Raw genomic sequence first — 13,060 nt, forward strand, 5'->3', positions numbered from 1 at the left:
TGTGGGACCCTCCTCAGGTGGCCGGGGAGCAGCCGGGGATCGAACCGGCACTGCAGAGGCTGCGGGCAGCTTCGCAACCCAGCGCTCAACCGCTGCGCCACCGGGGAGGCCCACGTCAAGGTTTTTAACATGGATTAATTCAGTTCATCCTCACAGCCTCCCCCTGAGGTGGAAACTATTGATATGTCACCCCCATTCACATGGCAGAAAACTAAGGCAGAAAACTAAAACTAAGGCAGAATTTCCTAATCCATGATTATTCAGCAAGTAAGTTGACTAAGCAGGGGTGCAGAAGCAAGGAAGCATGAGCTGAAGGCAGTGCCCTAAATCTTGGGTCAGCAAACTTTTTTTGGCATGGGTCAGAGAGGAAATATTTTAAGTGTTGTGGGGCCATACTGTCTCTGTCAAACTACTTAGCTCTGCCACTGTAGCATGAAAGCAGCCATAAATGATGAGTGAGCTGAGTTCTGATAAAAAATTTTTTGAATTTTTTTTTAAAGATTTATTTATTTATTTATGCATACAAGAGCTGGGGTACAGGCCAGAGATGCGGGGGATGAGAGGATTCATCAGAAACAGAGTGGGGAACAGAACAGGCAGATTGACTGAAATACATTGCTGAGGGGAGCAGCGGGCGAGTCAGGAGAGGTCTGCTGTGCCATGTGGGTTGCTCCCTGGCTGGCCAGGGATCGAACTCATGCTGCAGAGGCTGCAGACAGCTTCATAGTTTGCGTCTTAACCCCTTGCACCACCAGGGAGGCCCAGTTCTGGTAAAATTTTATTTGTAAAAACAGGTGATGGACTAGATGGTCCATGGGTCATAGTTTTTCCACCCATGCCCCATAGCACCCACAGTCTCCAGTGGCTGGGGGATGTTACTCATTTCCGACTATAGGCACCCTAATTGCTGACTGTTGCCTCAGTGTGGAATTGTGGGTTCAGACTGCAAGGAATCAGTACAGGCTTTGAGACCCTAGATCTCATTAATGAAAACAACAGAAATACCCACCTGGCTGCATATTCATTACCAAAGAACAACGCCAGAGAAAAGGGTGAAAAAGTGAAAAACACTCAGAATCCCGTAAAAGTTGTTTTAACGTTTCAAGCCAGATTTAGAATTTCAGTTCTTTGAGATTTTATGTGAATACAGGAAAAGTAAAGTTCAAAAGCTTTAGTTGACCATGATTCACTTTTATTTTATTTTATTATTTTTTTTAATAGAGGCATGTTTTTATTTATTTATTTTATTTGTTTGTTTGTTTTGTTTATACAAGCACTGGGTACAGTCAGAAGCGCGGGAGGGTGAGAGAATTCACCAGAGCCAGAGCGAGGAGCAGAGCAGGCAGAAGGACCGAAGTACACTGCTGAAGGGAGCAGCAGGCGGCAGGAGAGGTCTGGGCGCCATGCGGGACCCTCCTCTGGTGGCCGGGGAGCAGCCAGGGATCGAACTGGCGCCGCAGAGGCCTTGGGCAGCTTCGCAACCCAGCGCTCAACCGCTGCGCCACCGGGGAGGCTCCCATGATTCACTTTTAAAAGACTTGGCTAGGGGCCTCCCTGGCCGCACTTGGGTTAAAGTCTCACCACTATCAGGCTATCGCCAGCCACTGTAGCATGAGTTTGACTCCTGGCCAAGAAGGTGACACACATGGTGCATCAGACCTTTCCTGTCTTGCCTGCTGCTCCCCTTAGTAGTGTATTTCAGTAGATCTGCCTGTTCTGCTCCCCACTCTGTCTCTGGTGAGTCCTCTCACCAGAGAGTACTCCCCCAACCTGTGCCTCTGGCCTATACCCCAGTTCTTGTGTGCACAAATAACTAAATATAAATCTTAAAGAAAAAAAAAAAAGACTTGGCCAAGAAAAACTTTCCTGCCTGGAGCTTTGCTCTCACTAGCTCTTGCCTTCTTTTTTTTTTTTTTTTTTAAGATTTATTTATTTATGCATACAAGAGCTGGGGTACAGGCCAGAGGTGTTGGTGGGGGTGAGAGGATTCACCAGAGACAGAGTGGGGAACAGAACAGGCAGATGTACCGAAATAACACTGCTGAGGGGAGCAGCGGGCGAGTCAGGAGAGGTCTGCTCTGCCATGTGGGTAGCTCCCTGGCTGGCCGGAAATTGAACTCTGTGCTGCAGTGGCTGCGGACAGCTTCATAGGTTGCGTCTTAACACTTGCGCAACCAGGGAAGCCCAACTCTTGCCTTATTTTTTTTTTTTTTTAAAGATTTATTTATTTATTTATACAAGCACTGGGTACAGTCAGAAGCACGGGAGGGTGAGAGAATTCACCAGAGCCAGAGTGGAGAACAGAACAGGCAGACTGACGAAATACACTGCTGAGGGGAGCAGCGGACGCGGCAGGAGAGGTCTGTCGTGCTATGTGGGACCCTCACCAGCGGCCAGGGATCAAACTGGTGCTGCAGAGGCTGTGGGCAGCTTCGCAGCCCCGTGCTCAACCGCTGCGCCACCAGGGGAGGCCCCAGCTCTTGCCTTTTTAAGAACAGGAAATCATTCTGCTCAATTCTTATGAGCAGGAAATCATTCTACTTAATTTTTGTTGCTGACAAGGATTTGACCCTGGAGCTTAGAGAGCAAGAATCCATGCAATGCTAAAATTAAGAGTCAGGGTCAACCCAATCACTTCCAGTGATAAGATGAATAAGTGCTGGGGCTCTGATATGCAGTATGGTGACTGTAGTTAATAATGCTGTATGATATACTGAGAAGTTGCTGAAAGGGTAGATCTTAAATGTTCTCACTAAAAAAATGGTAATTATGTGACATGATGGAGGCTACAGTGGTAATCATTTGTAAGTGTATCAACATTTCAACCCATTATATACCTTAAACTTATATAATGTATGTCAATTAAATCTCAGTAAAACTAGGGACAGAAAATAAAATTAATGCCTCAAGAGGACTGTGCCAGTGGGTTCTTCACCCCACATAGGGGCCACCACCATCTTGCTCTGCGAAGCCCCCCTCTCCTCTTCAACACTGGTCAGGGTACATTGGGATTATCACAGGGTCAGTGTGCACAGAATACTTTGGGCAGAGAATTTATTTCAGTCCAAGGTGTTTGTGATATATTCCTAAGTATTGGCCTCTTTATACCAACTCCTTCAATGAAAGAAGGAAAATCTATTTACAACCTGTTGAGGGTCTATGGGAAGTTAAGCTACCAGTTGGACTGGGATAAGGCAGATCCCCCAATTTTTTGCACTGAATTAACCGGGTCAACCCATTGCTTTAGTATCATAGAGATAAGATTTGAGTCCTTTATTCTTAGGAAAGTATTTGGTGGTTGGGAATAAATTGCAGACTGGGGTCCATTAGATGGTTGGCTCACATGGGTTGTATAGCAAGAGGAGAGAGTCCAGCATATTTTCCCTATGAGAGAACATTACTCCAGGGTCCCCCAGGAAAGCTTGACTGTTTAGAGCATGTGATGACCAGTCACCAAACGATGAACCAAAATACCCATCACTGGGGATCCCCCCTCACATATTCCCATGCCCCAACCCTGGCAATGAACTGGTAAAAGGTGTCAAATATATACCTTGAATCTTATCAGAAAGTCCCCAAACCACTCCTACTAATAGTCACCACTTGCTTCTCTAGTGAAAGCAATCCATCTGCCTCATTTATCCTTTCTGTGAGCACAAGTGAGAGTTTGACTCTCAGCAGGACTATGTAGATTGGGAAGGGGCTATGGTTCGCGAACCTAGAGGCATATAAAGGTTTCCAAGAATAGTGGTGAAAAGTGAATGTCAAAGTCCCATCCCCTGAACCCTTGAAGATCAGAAGTGAATTTAACCTTTGCTTTCTCTATGTCAGTACTTGTATCAGAATCACAGATCAGTTGGCCCCACCCCCAGTGTTTCTGATTCAGGAAGTCTGAGTGTGCCTGAGAATCTGCATTTCTAACATGCACCCAGGTTTTGCTGGTCTAGGGACACGTTGAGAACAGCTTCTCTAAGACATACCTCCTATTTTCAGGGCAGCCAACCTTATGACCCAGGTCAAAGCAGAAGGGACAGCTTCTCTACAGTATGACAGAAACTATGATTTTTTTATTGGTTGGCCCCTTAATATTCTTTACCTACTCTGTCCAATAGTGCAGCACCAATGACATGTGGCTCTTTAAATATATTTGAATCTGTTCAAGACTAAAATTTTGTTGCTCAGATGCATGAACCCCATTGTAAATGCTCAACAGTCATATGTGCCTAACAGCTTCTACTGGGCAGCAGAGATGTAGGCCATTTCTGTCATCACAGGAAGCCCTACTTGACAACCCTGATCTTTAAGAATTCCAAAAATTGTTTCTCTGTTTCCCTTCAATGTTTAGCTGTTAACTCCATGGTATTTCTGTGAAAAACAAACACAACAAAACCCTTTTATAAATATCAGCAACAGGATGTAAACTCTTCACATTGCTGACTCATAGTAACAGTCCTCATCCACCTCTTTCCATCTAGTTAGGAGGAGGTCATAGGCATTTTTTTTCAAAAGAGATGAGTTTATTAATATTTTTTCAAAATATTGCACCCATTACCTATGTCATGAAAATTACCCTAAAAGCATGTCCAAAAAGTGAAAGCTCATTGGTGTCTGGTCAGCAGGGCAATGATATGGGTAACAAGAATCACGCAACACAGGAGAGAGCATTGGCGTGGCCTGGGGCCATGCAGCAGGCACCACTGCTGGAATTGGGCCAAGAGGACAACATAGAGGGAATTGGGCCAAGAGTGGACAACATAGGACTGTCCTGGGTGTTCTGGAACAAGCACATCCCTGCTGCAGGCTGCAGAGCATGGCTGCCTTTTTGTTTCCACCCTAAAGGAGCAATTTGGAGCCACTGACATTCAGAGTTGCTGGAGTGTTCTGCCCTCAGCAGATGCCTTTTCCTAAGCTTAACTGTTTGATCCTTTCTCACAGATTCGGCTGAACAGTAGGGGACTGATTTACTCCGTGGGCTTGCTCCTGGCCTCTGTCTTTGTCACGGTAGGTGTGCAGTCTTCTCCCCACTTGAGTTCCCATGTTCTCCCCCTGTCCTCGGGTTTTGGCTACTGCACTTATTTGGACACGAGATGGGCTTGGCCTCCTAGTGATGGGGACATTTGACCTCCAGATGTCCCATCTCATGGGTGACTTCCTCTAGAAGTAGATTCCAACAACCCTCCTAAACGCCAACTTCCTTAGGAGCCAGTTTCTTGTCAGAAGCATGGCCCTATTTCATGTCAGGCACAAACTATTTAGCAAAAGTAAAGGGAAGAACTCACTTTTTCTGCAAGATTAGTCATAGAGGGTCGATTCTCACTCATTGTCTATTCCAAGTTATTAAGGATCTCCATAAATCCATGAATTTGGCCAATACTCAGAAACTAAGAATATATCGTATTGATGGTGCACTTTTATGCCATTCCTCTATCCTGGTCAATTACATGCATTTGTATAATTTAACATTGCAACTCAACTGATGCATTTGGTGTAAACACATTCTCCCCAGCACTCACACTGGCTCACAAGAAGTGTCCACTAACATAGCCATCTAGCAGAGAGAGAGAAAGCGGACTTGGAGACGTGAGCTGATCACCATAAAGCCCAAGTTGACCCACTTCCATTCATGTGCTTGAATTTAAAGTGAGACCCATCAGCATGGCCAAGCATTTTCCTCCCCCACCTGAATGGAAGCTGTGCGGTATAGATGGAAGCATGGCTAGAGCCAAAGGACTGTGGCTTAGCCAACAAAGACAACAAGCTAGAAAGGGACTGAAGAGTGGAGTTGGACACCCAGGAGTCGTTCTAGTGATTGCTTGTAGAATTTAAGTGTGGTAAGGACAGAAAGAGGGTGTGACGTGGGTGAAGTGCAGTGAAGCAATGATGGCACAAATGAATCTTCATTGTGGTACCACATGAAATAAGCAGGAAAGATAGATTGTGGTCAGAGGATGGGATGCTGGACATGGGGATAAGGGAGCCCACTCTGCTACTGGGAATACCAAAGTTACCAGTAGAACTTATCCAGAGGTCTGCACGTGCTTGTGCAACTGCAGAACTAAGTTTTTGATTTGATTTTTGATTTGATTTGACTTAAGTTTAAATGTGGGCAGCCACGCATGGCTGGCAGATACGGTGCAGCCATGGAAGTGAGCAGCTGAGGAGAAGATGCTGTGAAGATGGATTTAGTGATAGTGCGATTGCTAAAGACTGACAGGACAGGGGGGCAGTGAACAGAAACTTGCAGCTCTGAAAGTGTGGGAAGAGACCAGCCTTGCAGAACTGATGCAACTAAAAAGAGCTAGAGTAAAGGTTGGAGAAATGTAGATTCCAGGCTTGGTGCTTCATGGAAGCAGAGAAGGAAAACAGTGTGGGCAGAGCAGGGAGGACAACTTGCTGACCTCCAGACACAGGAATGGCAACAGTGCGGCCATGGCCAGGGGTCATGGCGACCCCAGGAACAGCCAGGGTCTGCTTGGGGCAGGATGGTGAAGAGTCAGACCAGTGGTTCACACCCAGAGCAGCGTGGGGCTGGAGTTGTGACTAAGTAGATTGGCCTCATCATTATGCCTTTTAAAATAATCTTTTCTACAACCAGCAGGTCTCGACTTCCTGTCTACTTGATTCTGATGTCCTTACTTCCAAAACATGAGAAATGAGCTCAGCAGGGTCAGAGAGAAACAGGGCCCCTGCCTGAGATCCCTCTGGTGGGTGCAGCCTCTGGGCACCTTTTGACCCCCTTCTCTGTGTTGCAGGTGTTTGGCGTTCACCTGAACAAGTGGCAGCTGGACAAGAAGCTGGGGTGCGGGTGTCTTTTCCTGTATGGTGTGTTCCTGTGCTTCTCCATCATGACGGAATTCAACGTGTTCACCTTTGTGAACCTGCCCATGTGCGGCGACCACTGATCCGCCCACAGAGGCTCGGTTCCTTCTTTTCTGTGCAATACAAGACCCGGCCGCACCCCAAGTCACATGGGCCCCCAGGGCCGGGGTGTCCGTCTCTCCCCCTGTTCACAGGCCTCCGCTCCTGCCTCGGTGGCCCAGGCTCTCTCAGCCCCTCCCCACGCTCCCCCCTTCCTGGGGTCCTCCCTGCCACCTACCCCTTCCTACTCCTTCCCTCCTCCTCCATGTGAAGACTTCCGACATTCACGTGAATTTTCAAGCTCCATTTTTGAACAGTGACTGAGATACTAGAAAAACTGGCTGCTAACTGGCCCAAGCCAGGCAAAACTTATTACAATCCCTCCTCCTTTTTTAAGTTATTGGGTGGAAGACTAACCTAATTTATGACCTGAGACTGTCGAAGAAATAGAGAGGAGAGGATCCATTGATTATAGGTAGCGTTTGGGATTTTGTTATGTTTTGAGGTGATTCCTAGGTTACTGGGTTTGGGGGTGTTTCGCTTTAAGGGATGCCCCCTTATATTCTTTTTCTTTCAGAGATGGAGAGCTTCTCTTGCATCTTCTTTCACTGGGCTCTGGACTAATCAATCCACAGGGTGTCCCTGCTGTGTCTTCCGGGATCAGATCCCAGGCACGTTGGCGTCTGCATGGATTTAGTGCTTATTAGCGCAACAGCGGGCGAGGGCACCAGGAACAAATGCATGTCATTTCATGCCCAAGGATGCCTCCCTACCATCCGATAGGCGTAACCTAGGGGGTGCAAGGTTTTTTAGGGAGAAGACAACTTTCCATGTGTCCATTATGACCATCGCTTTCCCACTAGGTTCTTTCTAGTATTTCAAAGCAATAGTTCCAACCTGCCTGAGGCCTTTCACGAGGGGCCCTGGTTAAACTATCCATCCACAAGGTAACAGGCAGTGAGTGACAGAAGCTTCCCAACCTGTGAGTCCTTGAGATGTGTTCTCACTCTTGGGATCAGGGTGACAGGGAGTGACCCAGAGGGAGTGACCCAGAGGCCACCACTGCTTTCCATGCAGGAGTTACAGACACTGGTTTCTTGGAAAATGGAGAGAAGCGCACTTTGCACAGATGTCGTCAATAAAGTCCCAATTAGCCACTCGGTATTGAGTACACTGGACCCTGACAGCTGGCTCTTGTGCCAACGTCCTTCCTGACCGAATGCCACCGCCAAGCTGCCACAGTTGCCCCCTCCCTTCCCGGAGGGATGGCAAGGGAAGGAGAAAACAGAAAACTGACACCTTTGGAACCACAGAATGTGTTCAATGCAGACTCGCTCATGGGCGTAAGTTATTGTGAATGTTGTTGCCAATCACTGCTCAACAACCCTGCTAGATTTTGTATGATGCTGAATTATTATGCAGACTAATTCCACAAGTTGAGACCCACCCATGCTTGTTACACTTGTATTTATTGAAACTGTGGATTCTTGCCCGTGCTGTCCCTTGTATTTACTTTAAGCACTGATCACTTATCATTCATTCGGTATGGTTTTTCTCGTCCCTTGTACACATCCTGGTATGAATTGTAAAAATAACCTGCTACAAATTGGTTGAATATTTCTGTTGATGGTACAAACCGAGGCCAGCGTCAGCTGATGGGGCACCTGCCCGCTGAAGGAACGGAAAGGGAAATCACCAATTTGGGCTCTCAGAGCTAAGACACACTTATTGATTCTGTTGCACATTTTGCACTGGTTTATGGCAATTGTTTTCTTGGATGGATAGTGTAAAATAAACTTCTCTGTTCTGTATCTTCCTCGAGCGGAGCGCATTCCTTTCTCCCTTGAAGTTTTGTGTGTTTCACCTTGAGGAGCAGGCACAGGTGGTGAAAAGACCTCAAGTCACCCCAAGGCCAGGTATTTGCTTCCCACTATTTCTGGGTTGGCTCACCTGGAAAGTTGGCAAACTCCTGGCAGATTGCCAGTATAAAGTGGCAAGTCATGGGTCCCTGCTGACTCTTGAAGGGACTTAGGATCTGTAGGATAAAAGTGATGTTATGTTAGGAATTCTTACCGAATTCAGCTGGACATACGATAAAGGGTAGTCCAGGACTGATATTGATAATAGCAATGCTCAAGTTCACCATCCTGTCTGATTTTACTAGCTTTCAATTGTGAAAAGCAATATTTCTACAAAGCCAGTCCCTTAAAAGAGATAGTAGTGCATAGCTAGAGTAAGTCATATACTTATCCTGCATGGTTCTCAGAAAATAATTACCTAGATCTAAGAGTGGACCCAGATTACTGAACAAAAACAGGTTTCTACCTGGAACAGTATTAATCATTTCTAAGAATAAGAAGAAAAATAGCTGCCAATTCATTGGTTTACAACATTGTTTATGACTCAAAGGTATAGGGTCACAATATTTCAGATGCATATTACCACACATTACCCACCACCCAAGCACTCACAGTCTTCCAACACAGTCCACCCTGAGCTCTACCCTAGCCCCTATCCATCCTCCTCTGGTAACCTCAATTCTAAAGTCACACTTCTACAGTTTGTCATTGGTTTGGTTCTGTCTGATCCTTTGTTTTGTTTCCCTGTATTCACATGCAAGTGAAACCACGTCTTACTCGGAGTAGATATTATTGGCCTTCACCACTCTAGTTCCATCCATAGTCTTGTAAATGGCTAGAGTAGCTAAGTAGAGTTCCACTGTGTGTATATACCATATCTTCCTAATCTACTCCTCTGTCATTGAGCACTTAGGTTGTTTCCATAACTTGGTTATTGTAAATAGTGCTTCAATGGACATAAGAGTGCATATATCCCTTTGATTTAGTGTTTTTACATTCTTAGGTAGATACCCAGGAGTGGAATTGCTAGCTCTGCTGCCCACTTTTAAAGTGGGTTCTTAGTTTTCTTTTTGTTGAGTTGTGTGAGTTCTTTGTAGATCTTGGATATGAGCCCCTTGTCAGATGTATGATGTGCAACTATTTTCTCCTATTCAGTAGGGTGTCTTTTAATTGTAACAGTATTTATTTCACTGTGCAGAAGTTTTATCATTTGATGTAATCCCATATGTTTATAGTCTCTTATGTTTTTCTTGCCATTGGAGAGAAATCTACAGAAACATCACTGAAATCATTGTCATGAAGTATTTTGTTTCTAGTCTTACATCCCACTCTTTAATCCATTTAAAATTAACTTTTGTATATGGTGTGAGACAGTGTTTGGTTTCATTTTTCTGCATGTGGCTTCCCAGTTTTCCAAACACCGTTTGTTTAAGAGATTTTCTTTTCTCCAATGTCTGTTCTTGGCTCCTTTGTCATAGATTAATTGTCTATGTAAGTATGACTCTCTTTCTGGACTCTCTATTCTATTCCTTTGGTCTCTGCATCTACTTTTATTTTAGTATCATACTGTTTTGGTAATCATAACTTTATAGTATAGGTTGAAGTTTGGGTATATGACACCATGGAACTTTTTGTCAGGATTGCTTTGGCCATTTGGAATCTTTATGGTTCTATATGAATTTCAGTAGTGCTCTATTTGAGGAAAGTCATTAGAACTTTGATAGGGATTGCATTGAGTCTGTATATTCCTTTGGGTAAAATGGACATTTTATTGCTATTAATTATTAAGGGAAGAACAGAACGTTTTTCAATATCTCAAACCTAACAGTATCGCAGCAATTTTCTTGGATGTGCCGGTTTTGGGAAATCCCTCATGCTGTGACCACATGCACTAAAGGGACATCTTTGTGGCTCTGAACAAGGGAAGACGTGCTAGAGTCTGTGCTTCCTCCTGAGTGCATCTTCGTTGACCCCACAGGAAGGTACCACCAAAAAGTCCTCCATTTCTTGAAATTATGTTCCTAATTTGGCCCAGGCCTGAGCATGTTGGTGCTCAGTGCCAAATACATGCTCTTCAGTTGACTTCTCAGATTCAGTGAGAGGTGATGACAAGGGGGAATTTTCTAGGTGAATTCAGCCCCTTTCCAAGGGTAAGTGCTATCCCTACCATTATAGGGACAGTGCACATTTCCAGGAACATGTTGTGTAGTTGTCTCCAATTTGAGATTCTATGTATCTCAAGCAGCAAATTTGAACTCATCGTAAGCATGCAGGCTTCAAAGAAAAGCCTAAATGTTAATTTTTAAAAGGTGTAGGGTGGGGAGAGGATGATGATATTGTGAAGTCCAGAGAGTTTTCAATTATGGTATAAAAATAGGAATAACATCCAACTTGCAGTAGGGTAATTAAATGAAGCCTTAAAACTTTATCTTTCTCTAACTTCATCTAATATGAAAATATTGCAGTTGCTGAGAAAAAAACAAAGTGGAAAGTCTGTGATAGTGTTGTTGCCCTTTCCAAGATTAATTTATTTTTCATTAATAATGGTTTCATTAATAAATAATTACCCAATTATTCCGACCCATTGCAATTAACCATTTTGAAGTAAATGGGACATATTTCTATGTTGGATTTTGTGTAATCCCATGCTAACTAGTGAGTCGTGTTTATTTTGATATGTCCTACAATGCCTGCTCAACACACATCCACATACACACACAAACACCATCTATCTGACACCAAAAACTATGCATAAAAACAATCCAGTGGATCGTTGCAATTTTTCCAAATATATCCAGCTTTCTGTTATCACACAACTGCAGGACTGGGGGAAATTCGGCCAACTTTTCTAAAATTAAAAAGTCACGTGTCCATTGCATCATCACCCAGAGATGTGGGACACAGCAGAGATGCTGAAAGAGTCAGGAACTGAGGCCATGGGCAAGCAGAGAAGAGTTAACAGTCTGCACGTGTGGAGAATAAATTATGCCATGTTCCAGAACTGATTTCACATTGAACTTCTATGCTTAGTTCCAAAACACAGAGCAGAGAAACAAAACTTCAAAATCTTTCAGATGGCTTACTGTTGCACTGAGGGCATTTCTTTCCTTAATAAAATATTCCCAGTAGTCATATTAAGTTTTTACTGAACTTCAATTTAGAAAACACTCTTGTCAAGTTGCAGAGATTTCAAAAATAGTGAACAGTCATAGTTAATACTCATTTTGGTTTTGGTCTCTGTTTTTTCAACAGGTGGGAGGGAAGGGAAGATTTAACATTACAGTTTTGTCATTTATGTGATTTAAGGGTATTGTCCTACTTGAATTTACATAAATGTATGCACAATACATAAATTATACTTTTCTTTACATAACTTCCAACTTACCCTGTTTGTAAAAACTGAATTTGATAATGTCATATCATCTGACTTATTGGAACCATTAGCCAATAATTGACTCCAGAAAACTGCAGGCAATACTTGGAATGAAATGTAATAAGGAATTTCAGAGTCCTTGTAGTTTTGGAGACTTCTGAGCCATGCCTACAGGTCACTGCTAAAAAGATACACTTATATGCCAACATGCTTTCAGCATAAAATTAATATTTTTAAATTATTGCATAAAAAATACTTCATATATTTATACATATATATGTGGTATGCAAAATATGTATGTGTCTGTGTATGTGTGTGTAAAACTTCATATATTTTATCTCTGTGATTTGAGAAAGGGTGATTCTTTTTCCAAATGTTAGGTACTTTTTTTTTAAAGATTTATTTATTTAGCATACAAGAACTGGGGTACAGGCAAGAGGTGTGGGGCTGAGAGGATTCACCAGAAACAGAGTGGGGAACAGAACAGGCAGATGGACTGAAATACACAGCTGAGGGGAGCAGCGGGAGAGTCAGGAGAGGTCTGCTACACAATGTGGGTAACTCCTGGTGGGGGATAGAACTCGTACTGCAAAGGCTAAGGATAGCTTCACAGTGCTGTGCTTAACCCCTTGCGCCACCAGTTAGGTACTAACTGGTGCTCTATTCAGTTGTCATTACTCCAACAACCAAGAGATTTGAACCACCATGACCACTGCTTTATTGTTAAGACAATTTATTTTGCCTATTGGTTACAAGTTTCTGAAATATCAACTCTAGAATATCTAAAAATGTGTCATATCAGGTTGAATTTTTTCCTCCAATTGCTTAAAAGTTAAACATTATATTCAACTTCCCGTATGAATAATACATTTATCAGCATTTACTCGTTTTGTTGTTTAAATAGTGTTTCCAAAATTTAAGTACACATTGAAATTGGAGACTTATTAAAATACAGATTATTGCGCCCCAG

At 43.6% G+C, this 13,060-nt stretch overlaps 1 protein-coding gene across 1 annotated transcript in view; it reads left to right on the forward strand.

The window, feature by feature from the left end:
* Positions 1-6,902, forward strand: part of SLC24A3 (solute carrier family 24 member 3) — a gene marked incomplete at its 3' end in the record, with an annotated part of 433,413 nt that extends 426,511 nt beyond the window's left edge. Inside the window, exons 15-16 of the mRNA XM_084247026.1 lie at positions 4,936-5,001; positions 6,753-6,902. Coding sequence (XP_084103152.1) covers positions 4,936-5,001; positions 6,753-6,902 — 216 coding nt within the window. The remainder of the gene's footprint in view (positions 1-4,935; positions 5,002-6,752) is intronic.
* Between the last annotated feature and the right edge of the window lie 6,158 nt (positions 6,903-13,060).

This window comes from Talpa europaea (genome assembly GCF_964194135.1).
Source record: "Talpa europaea genome assembly, chromosome: 11".
Lineage (NCBI taxonomy): Eukaryota > Metazoa > Chordata > Mammalia > Eulipotyphla > Talpidae > Talpa > Talpa europaea.